Genomic DNA, 14,199 nt, shown 5'->3' on the forward strand with positions numbered 1-14,199 from the left:
CAGGCTGGCAGTTCCACAGTGGCACAGAGATACACCGGCAATGTGGTCAGCCACCCTGCATGCTTACTTGATGGTGTGGGGGTTATCGGTCTCTGTCCCCTATCCTGACAATTCCTTCCTACCATCAGTTCTGAACCTGGTGAGGAAATTGAAGAGAAGGGGGAGAAAGGGGAGGGGGGTGCCAAGAAGGCAGCAGGGTTAAGCAGAAGCAGGCAGGCAGGGTTGTTGTTTGCAAATAAGACTGTTTTGATACCTTTACTTTTCCTGATGGGGCTCTTATGTCTTCCAATGTTGATCTATGGACAGAAATTCCACAGGTAAAACTCCTCCCCTGCTGCACAACCGTATCAGAAAAAGCAGCCTCTGCTTCATTTCTGCCTTTTGCATGGTTGTTAAAAGACAGGCACCAGAAGGAAAGTCAGCAAGCTTGCCCGCTCTAAGCTGTGGAATCTTGTGAGCAAATATTCTACTTTGTGAGCTACTGGCATTAAAGTTGTGTGCAAGCCATTTGGCTAATGCATAAATCAGTTTGCTCTGGGGCCATCCTCCTGAGCGAAGACAAAAATGTGTGCACTAGAGGCTAAAAAGCTGTGAGCTAGCTCACACTAACTCAGTTTAGAGGCAACACTGGAGGTCATAGATAAGGCATTGAGGCCAGAAAAGGAGTGGGTAGACAATAATAAACATAACAAATATTTTAAATAAGTAATGGCTGAAGGGGATCTGCTCCATTGGAGAATTAAACCATCTGCTCAGTTTATTTTTTCCTTTCTGTTTCAGACACAGGTAGCCCTGATCTTCCAGGATTTTATGACACAGTTCAACAAAACCTATGGGAGTCAAGAAGGTAAGGGCTCCAGCCTACAGGGCTAACTGCAGGGTTTGGGGTTGGGAAAGGAAATGGTTCATATTGTGTTTTCTTACCAGTCTCCTATTTTGTGAAGGGGGAGAATGGCAGGCAGAAATTCAACAAGTACAGTGTAGCCAAAGAAAAGGGGAAACTGCCTGTTTAATATCTACCTGACCTGATCCTATTGAATCACAGGAGACCTGCCAGAGAACGGGCAGGATCGTTGTTCTCTCACATCCAGCCCTTCCTCCTCATTGCATTCACCCCTCCCACCCAGTTTTGGCAGTTCTTGATAACTAATCTCCACAGGCATCCTATGAGGTTGTTCACTGTTATTCTCATTTTATGGATCCGTTATCTGAAGTTGAGGGACTGGACCTCAGTTATTTATTGAGCTTTAAGACAGAGCTTACATTGTCAACCAAACCTTCTCTGTATTCTCCTTTGCCTCCATGAGGATGGGGGAGGGGGTGTGCTCCAGAATCTGTCCTTGGTGCCTTGAAATATAGCCCCCAAAGAGCCAATTCACAGGGTTGATCTTCCAACGAAGTTCTTGGGGTGTGATTCTCACCAGAAATCTTACTCAAAATGTATGATGTATTTCTTCAAGTTGGGGGAAGGTCCTGTCAGTCTGCTGAATCTGTCCTTTTACACCTCAGAGAGAGACCATCGCTTCCAAGTCTTTGTGGAAAACCTGAAAGTGAGCTGTGCGTTACAGGCCTCAGAGTTGGGGACGGCCCAATATGGGGTCACTTTGTTCAGTGACCTGACAGGTGAGGAGGAGGGAGCTGTCAGGCCCAAAGGAGGCGTTGGAATGAAGCTTCTGGCTTGGATGTTGGACGTCTGTCAAAGGTGGTGGATAGGAGAGTGATTAGACCCAAGGCTGGGGCCCAGGACTTAGGAAGTTCTCTTTGCTTAGCCCCAGGGAAATGAACATGGGCATTGTATTAATTAATGGCTGTCCTGATGTAGGGCATCTTCCTCTTACTAGAGGGGAGGAATTGGACCTTGCTTCTTGACCAGACAGGCCATTACAGTGGCCCTTTTTTAGCCAGATATCCTCCTAGAGGCAAGTCCTGTTAGCTGCTGAATCACTTAGCACATAGGTGGGTATTCTGAGGTAAAAATTCTTTGATGTCTTCCCCTGCCCCATGACACGAAGTATGTTCTCACGAAGACTAAAGTCCAGCAGGGTAGTTCTAAGCCAGGGGTGGCCAAACTGTGACTTGGGAGCCACATGTGGCTCTTTTACACATATTGTGTGGCTCTCGAAGCCCCCACCACCCAGTTGGCTGGCTTTGAGAAGGGCATTTGTTTCTTTAAATCACTTCTCCAAGCCAAGCCAGCCAGCAGCTTGGAGAAGGCATTTAAAGTTAAAGTTGCTTTCTTTCCACCTCTCCTTCCTTCCTCCATCTATTTCCTTTCCTTCCTTCCTTGTCTTCTGGCTCTCAAACATCTGACGTTTATGTCTTGCAGCTCTCAAACATCTGATGTTTATTCTGTGTGGCTCTTATGTAAAGCAAGTCTGGCCACCCCTGCTCTAAGCGATGCCAGACAAAACATTTTTTAAATCAGTGGATTGACTCTGAGCCCCTTGTAATGTTGTATTAGAAGAGTTCACATAATTGCTGCTGTAGCAACCAGGCAGCCACATAATCAATAGGTAAAGCATTACTGCACTTGAGGAATTGCACCTATTGAATTTTTACCAGACATATGATCATTAAAGTTCTGTTCCCCCAGCCAATGTGAATTCTTATCTCCAGTTGTTCTATAAGCCTTTTCCAAAGAGGGTCTTCACAACCTCCACTTTCCAGAGAATTCTAACCAAAGGTTTAAGATAAATCTGCCATGCCCTAGTTTAAACTAGAGCCACCAACTTTTTTTTTCAAATTTCCCCCCAGAAAGTGAGTTTGAAAAGATGTTTGGGATTCCTCATCCTTCTCATCCCCCTACATTGAAGAAGTCAGCAAAACCCCTCAAGAGTGCAAAGTCCTGCGACTGGAGAAAATATGGAGCTATCACAGCAGTAAAAAATCAGGTAAAGGGATTTGTTGTGTGATGGAAACCATTAGGGGAAACCAAACATCTTCTCAAACTAAAGTGGGACATCCCTTTGTAATGAATAATGAAGGGAAGGGTCATCTATTGCCCCCTGGTGATGGCTTTAATACCAGACCGCCCCAGTCTCTTGTGGGGAGGGGGATTCAAGGGCAGCTGTTGCTGGCTCCCCTTTTGAGGAACCTCTTGAGACTTAGAAGACCTTTCTGAAAAATCTTCCTTTACAAGTTTATAGGTTAAGAAATGTTGGATAGATGCAGCTATGGCAGAATGTGAGCAGGCCCAGAATCCTACAAGCTGGGGACCCACATCACAATGCTTTCTAGTGGGGCTGGCCCATGATCAGTCAGCTTTGTAGGGTTGCCAAGTCCCCTGTAGCCACTGACAGGGGAGGAAGGAGTTAGGGTTGCCGGTTCCAGGTTGGGAAACTCCTGGAGATCTGTGAGTAGAGCCTGGGGAGGACCTCAGGGAGCTACAATGCCATGGAGTCCACTCTCCAAAGCATCCATTTTTTCCAGCATCTGTATTTTCACATCTCTACTTGGCAATGTGAGGATGTAAACCCAGGTCTCTTGGTTTTTAGTCCAAAGTTCCAATTACTGCACCACCCTGGCTGTGCTAGGAAAGGTGGTTTCTGGAAACAGTTGGTGCTGTGCAGCTTATCTCTTATAAGAGGCAGTTTCTTTGTCCTGATTTTGAACAAACTATAGTTGCCACCTTTAGCAGCCAGACAAAGTTTTCTTGCTGCCTTTTTCATGCCAGTAGAAAGCCTTCTGACAGTGCTGCAAATGGATAAGACTGAACATTGTAGTGGCTCCCACCTTGTGGAATGGCCTGCCTGAAGAGGCCAGGAAGATTCCCCCCCGCCCCACTTTAATTTAGTAAAATGTGCAAAACTTAATTTTTTAGGAGGGCATTTTTATAAAGAGATGGAACTGGATTATAACGGAATAGCTGAGGAGGTCAGTAGTGTAAGGAGATGGTTTTCACTGCCAGCCAATGGGGAACCATCCTGCCTGCTGCCATTTATGCTCCACCTTTCCTTGTGGTTCAAGAGTATGGCTGAGAGTTCTGATCAAGGTTAGATTTTCAAAGGCACAGAACTGTTGAGTTTATCCCAGATTAGCTAACTGGGAAGATTTATCTCATGATTGGCAACTCTGGAAGGCTTACTTTGTCATTGGCCTGTGTGAGGGAGTGAAGATAGAGTCTTGGCTATTTTAAAGTAAAAAGAGCAAACTAATGAAAGCTTCTTATATTTAAGCCTTAGCAGTGGGGAAAACTGACAGTTCATTTATCAGTATGTAAAATGTGCTTCCATCATGAATGCATTACCCATTCATCAATGACAAAAACATCTTTTGCATCCTGCTAGTGCAATGATGCTGTGTATTCTTGGTTCTTGGGGGGCAACACTGGGAGGGCTTCTAGTGTCCTGGCCCCACTGATGGACCTCCTGATGGCAACTGGTTTTTTGTTTTGTTTTGTTTTTGCCACTGTGTGACACAGAGTGTTGGACTGGATGGGCCATTGGCCTGATCCAACATGGCTTCTCTTATGTTCTTATGTAGTGCTATACATTTCTATTTCCTTCCTTCTCAGGGTACCTGTAAATCATGCTGGGCTTTTGCTGCTGTATCCAACATTGAGGCCTTGTGGAACATCCATTGCGATTCACCACGAAACCTCTCTGTACAGGGTATGTCTGGTATCAAAAGAAAGCTTGATGGGTTTGGGCCAGGTCTGACTTGGGCTGAGCGCTAGAGCTGACATATGATTGGCTGTAAAATCTGTTTCCAAATTCCAAAGATATGGAGAACACTCAGCAATTTGCCTTGGATCACTGCCATGAAAGCCATGAGTAAACAGGGTTATTCTCTTTCCCCTAGATCAGATGGATTTGAGTCCCCACGATGACCTCTGATTTACCTATGCTTTTGTGCATTGTTAATTTTTGTAACTCATTGTCACAATATGCAGCAGAAGCAAACTGAATTAGCTGGACAAATTCCAGGAAGAAAGGATGCGAGGAAAGTGTTTCCAGAACATTAATTTATTTCTACAACGGATTCTTCCTATCATAGAATCATAGAGTTGGAAGGGATCATGTAGTCCAACCATATGCACAATGCAGGAAACTCACAAATAGCTCCCCCCCATAGAGTCCCCCCCACTTACTCAGGTGGGTAAGAAAACAACAAAACACGGTGTAAATTACACGCTTAAAGTAAATGCTTTACATTCTTTACTCATGCATCACTTATTATGGCTAGCATCAAATGCTCTTAACCCAATACTGAAACTTAAAGAGTCCACAGTCCTCAAACAAAGGCTCTATTGCAGTACGCAGATGGTACTGTATATCCTTGAATCAATCCTGAGGTAGCAGTCCTCTATTCAACGAAAGGTTCTCCTAACCTAATAAATACTAAGGTTCTCCTAACCTAATAAATACATCGGGGATGTGAGCAGTTGCCTTAGCATGGGTTCCTGATTCAAGAATACGCAGACACTGGAAGTGGCAAATGCCGCACCTGTTGAATAGAGAACAGTACCATCTGCGTCTACCAGCAAGAGGGATATAAAGACAACAGGATTTAGCACCTATTGTTTGCAGGATCCAATTTGGATCCTATTTGCAATAGAGCCTTTGTTTGAGGACTGTGGACTTTTTAAGTTTCGGTATTGGATTAAAAGCATTTAATGCTAGCCATAATAAGTGATATATGAGTAAAGAATGTAAAGCATTTACTTTGTGTGTAATTTACACGGTGTTTTGTTGTTTTCTTACCAGTCTGTACACTGTGGTTTCCGGTTTGCCTAATCCCCAGATGGGGGCAGGGGATCCCCCAGTTTGGAGGCCCTCCCCCCGCTCCAGGGTCACCAGAAAGCGGGGTGGGGGGGGAGGGAAATGTTTGCTGGGCACTCCATTATTCCTTTTGGAAACCAATTCTCATAGGGTATAATGGAAAATTGATTTGTGGGTATCAGGGGCTCTGGGGGAAGCTTCTTTTTTTAGGTAGAGGCACCAAATTTTCAGCATAGCATCTGGTGCCTCTCCCTAAAACACCCTACAGGCTTCAAAAAGATTGGACCAGGGGGTCCAATTCTATGAGCCCCTATAGGTGTCCCTATCCATTATTTCTAGAGGAAAGGCATTTAAAAAGAGTGAGTTTCCTTTAAATGTGATGGCCAGAACTCCCTTTGGAATTCAATTATGCTTGTCACAACCTTGCTCCTGGCTCCACCCCCAAATTCCCCAGATATTTTTTGAATTGGACATGGCAACCCTGCCCCCACACCCAGTTACACCTGCTGACACCTGTTCCATGCCCAGAAGATGCCCCCACCCCCCCAAAAAACAACCCTCCAGGATCCCTAGCCAAACTGTCAGACTTTCAGAGGTTCATTTAAATTGTTTTATTTAACCAGGATCCCTAGGTAAACTGGCCTGGAGAAAATTTGCTGTCTGACCCCGAAGTGCTAGAGAAGTGCTCCTTTGTTTTATTTACACACACATACAATAAACCTAGAACAGTACCTATTTCTTTTACCTATTTCTCTGCCTGACTCAGTGGTTCTGTAAAAAGAAAAGATTTCCAAATCAGTTCGGTTGCCATCTCTGCATCAGGAAACACTCGGAAATTTTCGGGATGGAGCCTTGGGATGACAGAGCCTGGGAGGAGGCAGAAATTGATCTCTGCTGCCTTCTGGAGATCAATTCTAATCCCAGGTGATTGCTAGGGCTCACCCGGAGGTTGGCAAATTTACAAATCAGCCAACTTCTTTTTGGTTTGTGGTGGGTGGGGATTGATTATACATCATTCCCAGTGACAGATAATTGCCAGATCTGAGTGTAAAGGATTATATTTAGAGAGTGTAAAAGGATTATATTTGACAAGTTCAGGAAATTATTACTTTCCCCAAAAAAACATCCTTCCCATGACTCCAAAGTGAACTGAATTTTACAAGTTTGAAAACCGAAAATTTTGGAACACTGAAAATCCATCTGGATTTCAAATGTGTATTAAAATATCAATTCTGTGTTAACTCTTTTTGTCAATGATCACTTTTTTGATTGATGGTTCTTACTGCTAACATTTTTGGCCTGGCCTGGATCATATCTGCAGGGAGGGAGAAAGGAACTAAGGTTGAATACTACTCTTACTAAGCCTCTTATTTCTAAATGATGGACTCTATTTTAACCTTGCTGATCTTGCTTTCTCCCATTCCAGAGGTTGTTGATTGTACAAGATGTGGATCTGGCTGTGAGGGGGGATTTCCATGGGATGCCTTCCAGACAGTCCTCAATCACAGTATGTTCTCCAACACCCTCCTTCACCTAAGCTGCCCTGCCCACCACATGGCCATTCTGATCTGGAGAAAGTCTTTCTTCAACACAAATGTTGTAGAATGGCCCCTGCATTTGCCCTAAACCTCTGTGTTCAACCTTTATGGTCCCTTGCTCCTCTTCAAGACTAGCCCCTGTGGGTAAGGGTTATAGAATCTTGAGGAGGCTGTCCCATAAGCCAGCATAGGACTTTTGCTTTGCTTGTAACATCTGTTACAGTTGAGCCTGTTGGGTGACTACCTGCTGCCACAACCTGCTGCTCCTGGGCCTGAGCTGCTCACCAAGCCATACCCACCGGTCTTGAGGGTTTGTCTCAGGTCTTCCTTGTTCATCAGGGGGGCTTGGCTTGTCTGTATTCTCCACCACTGTGGCCCCCCCAGGGGGCAGCGGGACAATATGACTGACTTCCATAAACATCATGATTGACTTCCATAATCAGCAGAGAATCACCGGACAGAGTGATGTTCCTTAACTGCCTCTTTGTTGGTGTAGGAAAGTCCACAGTTTTCCTCATGAGCACAGATCCCTTCACCCACCCATTCTGCCCTTGAAACCTCAGGGGCTGAGCTGTACCTCTGAGGCCTTGGGGCAGCTCCACCAGACCTGTCCCAGTTGGGTAGCCTTCTCTTGCTCCAGCTCCTCCTTTAGGTTCCGTCTTTCTTCCTTCTTTGCTCAACCAGTTTGCATTCTTCATCTCCTCCCTCTCTTCTGACATAGCCCCTTTTTATTCCTGAGGCCCAGCACCACCCCTTGTGGCTCTCTTAACTCCTTCTTTGCCTTGCCGTGTTCCAGCTGGGTTTGCATAGGGCTGCTACTTGCGAGTTGCCCCATCGTCTGGGTTTGCATAGGGCTTCTTGCGAGTTGCCCCATCCTCTCCTGGTGCATCTGCTGTTTTTTGCCCAGTAAGTGGCACCTCCCACTCACTGGGCCTCTTCCTCTCCTGGTGGTGGCCTGCTTAGAGAGGCCTTGGGACAGCCAGATGAGAACTGGCCTATTAAGCCAGGAAAGGGAGAAGGCTAGGAGTAGCTGATCCCAAGGCTTTGTACTGCCTGTCAACTGGAGTTGTCCAGTATGCTTTTCTAGGCCCATCTGTGCATGCAGTTTGACTAAGGCCCAGCTCGAGAGCATAAGAGACCCGTGGTTCAAATCCCAGAGGCCCAGAAAGTGAACAAAATTTGTTTTTGTGTAAACCTGAACTTTGTAAACCTTCTTGAGTGTGTTATTAGTCTTGGACTTGGACCAGAAGACCCAGATTAAAATCCTTGTTTGCCTGTGAAAACTGCATGGGTGAGGGGAAGGGCTTGGGTCTGCCCTCTTGTTGATACAGTCCCTAATGAATGGGATGGAGAGAGAAAGGACAGTTTCCTCACCTGATAGACAATGTGCTCCATTCTAGGTGGACTGACAGAAGCGAAACACTATCCTTATGTGAACAAAGAGCAGCTGTGCAGAAAGAACCAAGGGAAAGCAGTTGCCTGGATCCATGACTATGAATTCCTGTCCAGGGATGAGAAACGTAAGGATTTATGGTGATAGTTTACAAAGGCATGGAAGCCTATGAAAAGGGGGCGTGACAGAGAACTTCATGCAGAGGACCCCACATTCAATCCCAGGCATCTCCATTTTAAAGAATCTCCTGCGTGGAGCAGGAGGGACTTTTCTCTACCTGGAATCCTGGCTAGACAATATAATTGAGAAAGACCAGTGATCTGATTTCAATTGAAGGAGGCTGCGTTTCAGCTCTGCTTATGGGGAATTGACTCCCAGAGGCAAGCGGTGAGAAGAATGCACTCTGCACATATTCAGAGAAGTAGCCCCCCCCTCCCCCAGATACCAAATCAGACCATTGGCCCATCTAACTCAATGCTGTTTGCTCTGCCTTGCTGGAGAAGACCACTAATGCCTACTACTTAAGATTTTTTAACTGGAGTTGTCAGATTGAATCTAGGACCTTCTGCATGCAAAGTACATGCTCTACAATGGAGCCACCTCTTTAGATGTTGTTTGGGGCTGATGAACCCGCACTTCAAGTGCTAGCTTAAATGGAATCTGGATGAGTAAGCCCACAGACTTTCTGTGTGAGTCTCGGGGGCGGGGGGATGTAAAGCACCTGAGCAGGGCAAGGAGAAAGCAGAGATAAGGGGAAGAACTGGAGCAAGGTGCCAGGGATCTGCTTGCTGTGACTATCTTCTGTTGCTTCACTGGATTGAATAATGTTCCAAATACTGGAAGTGAGCTTCTAAGTTACACAGAATCCTTTGTAAGGTGTAACTGTAAATTTTCCTTTTAAGGACAAAGGATACTGCATACCCAGGCAAACGCAGACTCGGTAAAGATTGCAGTACTTAGAAAGAATAGAGCACAGAATGTTATTGTGCCAATACCAGCCTAAGAAGACAGCATCTTCTTTTTGATTTTTGTACTGTATAATGTGCACGTGCTGAAGAACTCTGTAACTCCAAAGCTAACTTTTGCCACTTTGAATTTATCAGTTTGCATGGATTCCTCCTCCCTTCTAATGATAGCCTGGCCACAGAGAGGCTATTTGTGGTAACTTGGCAGCTATTTAGCACATGTCCAAGCTATTATAATATCTCATGTGTCAAGACTAGACCTTGACATGGCTATAGAGATCACATTCTGGGGCAGGAATCAAGGATCAGAATATCTGGTCTCCCATCTCTGTACCCCGGTGCTAATCTCAGATGTCATTTTCCTTGCTGTTCCCCAGACATAGCCCAAGTCATTGCTTTCCAAGGTCCTGTAACAGCGCTCATCAATATCAAGTCACTTCAGGTAGGTGTCTGATGGAGGTGGAGAGAAACCCATCCCTTCTTCCCCTCTCCTTGGCCTATGCCAGGGGTGGCCAATGGTAGCTCTCCAGATGTTTTTTGCCTACAACTCCCATCAGCCCCAGCCAGCATGGCCAATGGCTGGGGCTGATGGGAGTTACAGGCAAAAAACATCTGGAGAGCTACCGTTGGCCACCCCTGGCCTACACCACCTCCAAGACAAAAAACTGCCCCTGCTTCCAGAACACCTCCTGTCCCTTTCTGATCAGTTTGTGTTCTCTGTCTGCCAGCACTACCGAAAAGGCATCATCCGGAGACCTTCTCAGGATTGCAGCCCCCAAGATCTGGAACATGTTGTGCTCATTGTGGGTTATGGTGAAGGTGAGGCATTCATTGATGGGGTTATGGGAAAGCTGGAGCAAATACCATCAGCAGTGCTTTTTAACACTGAGTGTGGTGGGGCAAAGGACAGGAGCCATAAGCTAGGGAAAATGGGTGGCTGATAGCCTCTCCAGGCTTACAGTTGACCTCATCAACTAGTTTTGAGATGGACTAGACAAGTTAATAGAGCAGCCCTGTGGTGCAGAGTGGTAAAGCTGCAGTACTGCAGTCCTAACCTCTGCTCACGACCTGAGTTCGATTTCGGTGAAAGCTGGATTCAGGAAGCTGGCTCAAGGGTGACTCAGCCTTCCATCCTTCTGAGGTCGGTAAAATGAGTACCCAGCTTGCTGGGGGGAAAGGCTAGATGACTGGGGAAGGCAATGGCAAACCACCCCGTAAAAAGTCTGCCATGAAAACATGATGCATGATGTGATGTCATCCCCGAGTCGGAAATGACTGGTGCTTTACCTTTACCTTTTTAGACAAGCTAATGGAAGAAAATAGATCTGAACAACTATTAGACATGATAGCAGAATAGAGCCCTCATATTCAGTAGCACTGTGCCTCTTAATAGCAATTGTGTAGGGACAATATGGGGGAGGCTGAGGTCTTGATACTAAATGTCCAAGTAGCTTGAAAACTGAATGCTCCATGGATTAAACTACTCTTAACAGCTTGGTTAAATAAAGCAATTTAAATGAACCTCTGAAAGTCTGACAGTGCAAAACATGCAAGGGAGTGAGTTTTACAATCTTGGGCTACTATGAACAGACAGGACTACTTCTCTGTGTAGTAACCCATATGACAACTAAGTTCCTCTGACTATTGTCTTCTAGTTAGGGTTAGGAGATCAGCCTCTGCAAAACTGCCAGCTTTTCTTCAGTGGCTGTTCTATGGAATAGCTTTCCACTGCACTGAGATCTTCACAATGTATGCATGGATTAGGTAAAATTAATAGATTAGTCCAAGATAGTTAAAAGGGATTGTCAGTGTTCAGAAGCAGTCTACCTCTAATGCTGTTGCTGTTAGTGGGAGCTTTCTGGAGAGATGTGGCTTGACTAGATGGGCCTCTTGTCTGATCTAGGAAACACAAACTAACTTTATTGTTTACACTTCTGTGCAGTCAAAGCAAGGCGGGGATCCTGGTCTGGACCATACTGGATTATACAGAACTCATGGGGAGAAGGCTGGGGAGAAAAGGTATGCTAACCTCCAATAACTGAAGAGCACGAAGAGAAAAACCTGGGAGAACCCTCCACCAGTCTGCTTAAAGGAGGAAGATGGGCCCATTCCTTGGACTTCTCAAAGGCTAATGAAGATACTGGGGAACCCCTGCCTTCTTCCAAACTTGAAGCAGGGCAGGGTGGGGAATAGAAAGAAGAGGAATGTGCAAAGGGGGCTTTTTGCAGAGATCTGCAAGGCATGGGTATTTGGCCGGTACCAGACACAATCCCCCATGCACTTTTTAATCCATGTTTTCTCTGCCTACCTAGGGGTATTTTCGGCTGCATCGAGGAACCAACACTTGTGGCATTGCCCAGTACCCAGTGACTGCAATTGTCTGGACTTCTGAGAAGAAACTGCCTGTCTCGTGCCCTCCTTGATGGCAGAACTGTATAAGATAAAGGAACCTCTCCAGCTCTGCAGGCTGGAGATTCAGTTTCCATACCAGCAGACATGTTACTAAGAATTAATGCCCCACACTCTCATTTCCCAACCACACGGTAGACAATAATACCATAAATCTGATTTACATTCTTAATAAAATCAATATTAGGATTTCACAGCCTCTGAATTTCTTTATTTTTTTGCTGCAACAATCACAGCCATTCTTTGGAAAGTCATTTGAACAATCTGAGAATTATCTCCCTGTGTTCAGTGCAGCACATTTAAACACCAGGAGGATCAGCATTGCCAGCCATAGAAAGCCTCCCATCCCATCCCCAACTATCAGGCAGATGCTTGCCGAACAGACATATCTTGACAAGCAGAGAGAGTTAGCACCCGCTCATGAAGAGTGGTTAAAACTGTGAGTGGGGAATAGAAATTGCTTATTCACACCTCTGTGTTCCGTCAAAAGGTGTCAAAAAGAAACCACACAGCTGTGGAAAAAGTAAATGATAGGCTGTCCACCCCATCAACAGGAAGGGGCCCTCCCGGTATAGCTGCTCCTCCTCCTTCAACAGAAGTGGAACAGAACCAGAACAGTTCAAAATGGCTAAGATATCAAGGTTGCAATGCAGCATGCTATATCTGAACAAAGAGGGAGGAGAGACAGCGAGGAAACTTTGCCTGTTAACGGAAAATCTTAGCTGCAGGGCCAGCAAAAGCAGACCGAGGTGGGCTTGTTGTCAAAGCCCATGTCTTCTGAAGGGGCCTGTTGCCACCACTCCCAGCCCACTCAGCTGCCCATCTGCTGGTTCTGAGTCCTCCCACTACCACTTCCAGCTACATGCATTTTCCAACCCAGCATGAGAATGTTAAGAGTGCTGGAAAATGACCAAATGGGTAGGGGAAAAAAGGATGGATAGGCAGTGGGGGAACAGAAGGTGGGCAGGGAAGCCACACCGTCAAGCACAGGAACGAGGCTGCCCAAGGCCCACCAAAAGCCCCACCAAGGCCCACCCTGCTAAGCTGTGTCCTATATGAGGAAGAGGCAAGCCAAGGGTGGGGCTTAACCTGAGCTGGGCCTCAGCTTTAGGGTGCAGGGCGGAACATGTGATATTTATTTTATTATATTTATATCCTGCCCTGAGCCCATCAGGGGAGGGTGGGATATAAATATAATAAAATAAATAAATGATACAATAGCAAGGGCAGCAAGGGCCATTTCTCCTCCACATCTGCAGGATTCACAAATCACCATGTAGCAGGAAAGGCTTCAGGGATAGAAGCATTTTTTTAGGGGTGGCTCAGTCTGAAGCTGGTAGAGTGCATTCTTTGCACACACAAGACTCAGGTTTAAGCTCTGGCCTGTAGTGTCTGTACCAGGAAAACTTATTTGGGTGGCTGCCAGTCAGAGGAGACAAGACAGGGTTGGGTGGGTGAGCCAACAAAGTGACTCAGTGGGATGGCTTTGTACATTCCTGTTCATACACATTTCCTGTGGGCTAGTAACTCAGCCACAAACACCTCCACGGATTGCCTGCAGATACAGAGACCCAATTCAAAGAGCGATATGATTCACCGGGCTACTTGGAACACTGGCCTCACTACCAAAGGGTCCTCCAAACCTGGGAAGGAAGCTGCCTAGTTTGGAGATGGACCTCTCTTGTGACATCTTCCTGGGAACAAGGAATCGCATTCTCTTTGTCTAGAGATGAGAGATACCTCATAAAATGCCCCATCCCAGAACAGACGGAGGTAAAGGGTGTTCTACGTCCACTCCAGAAAGGAGCCTACAGGCTAAAACTGCTCTCTTTGCAACTTTTTGGCATCACCCTAGCTGTTCACGCGGCTGCCAGGCCTTCACTGATAGGCATATTGATGTGTGCCATGAGCAATGGGACACTCTCTCCCTCCCGCAGCACGAACACCTGCAAGGCAAAGGAAGACAGCATAGGTGAGACAGCAATGCCCCTGCCTTTTTTAAAAAGCCACCCAGGATGTTTGGGATACGACCACTTGGAGGGCAGGATGCCAACTGGAAGATGGTGGAAAGGCTCTTCTTCTGGGATAAGAATTATGTTTCTAAAAGAAGTTGAATGTGCCCCCGAGGATCAAGGCTTGGGGCAGGAGGGAGAGAGTAAAGAGGCAGGAAAAAA

At 46.0% G+C, this 14,199-nt stretch overlaps 2 protein-coding genes across 2 annotated transcripts in view; one reads left to right on the forward strand and one right to left on the reverse strand.

Moving 5' to 3' along the window:
* On the forward strand, positions 1 to 12,221 carry CTSW (cathepsin W). The gene is made up of 11 exons (XM_060252319.1): positions 1 to 139; positions 781 to 847; positions 1,510 to 1,623; positions 2,755 to 2,891; positions 4,514 to 4,610; positions 7,147 to 7,227; positions 8,659 to 8,778; positions 9,994 to 10,058; positions 10,345 to 10,435; positions 11,559 to 11,635; positions 11,929 to 12,221. Exons 1-11 carry the CDS (start codon positions 41 to 43, stop codon positions 12,037 to 12,039), a joined length of 1,059 nt encoding a protein of 352 aa, XP_060108302.1. The 5' UTR covers positions 1 to 40; the 3' UTR covers positions 12,040 to 12,221.
* Positions 12,215 to 14,199, reverse strand: part of BBS1 (Bardet-Biedl syndrome 1) — a 22,857-nt gene continuing 20,872 nt past the window's right edge. Inside the window, exon 17 of the mRNA XM_060252306.1 lies at positions 12,215 to 13,971. Within this exon, the coding sequence (XP_060108289.1) occupies positions 13,885 to 13,971 (87 nt within the window). The 3' untranslated portion in view covers positions 12,215 to 13,884. The remainder of the gene's footprint in view (positions 13,972 to 14,199) is intronic.

The sequence above is a fragment of the Heteronotia binoei genome, chromosome 1 (genome assembly GCF_032191835.1).
Source record: "Heteronotia binoei isolate CCM8104 ecotype False Entrance Well chromosome 1, APGP_CSIRO_Hbin_v1, whole genome shotgun sequence".
In the NCBI taxonomy this organism is placed as follows: Eukaryota; Metazoa; Chordata; class Lepidosauria; order Squamata; family Gekkonidae; genus Heteronotia; species Heteronotia binoei.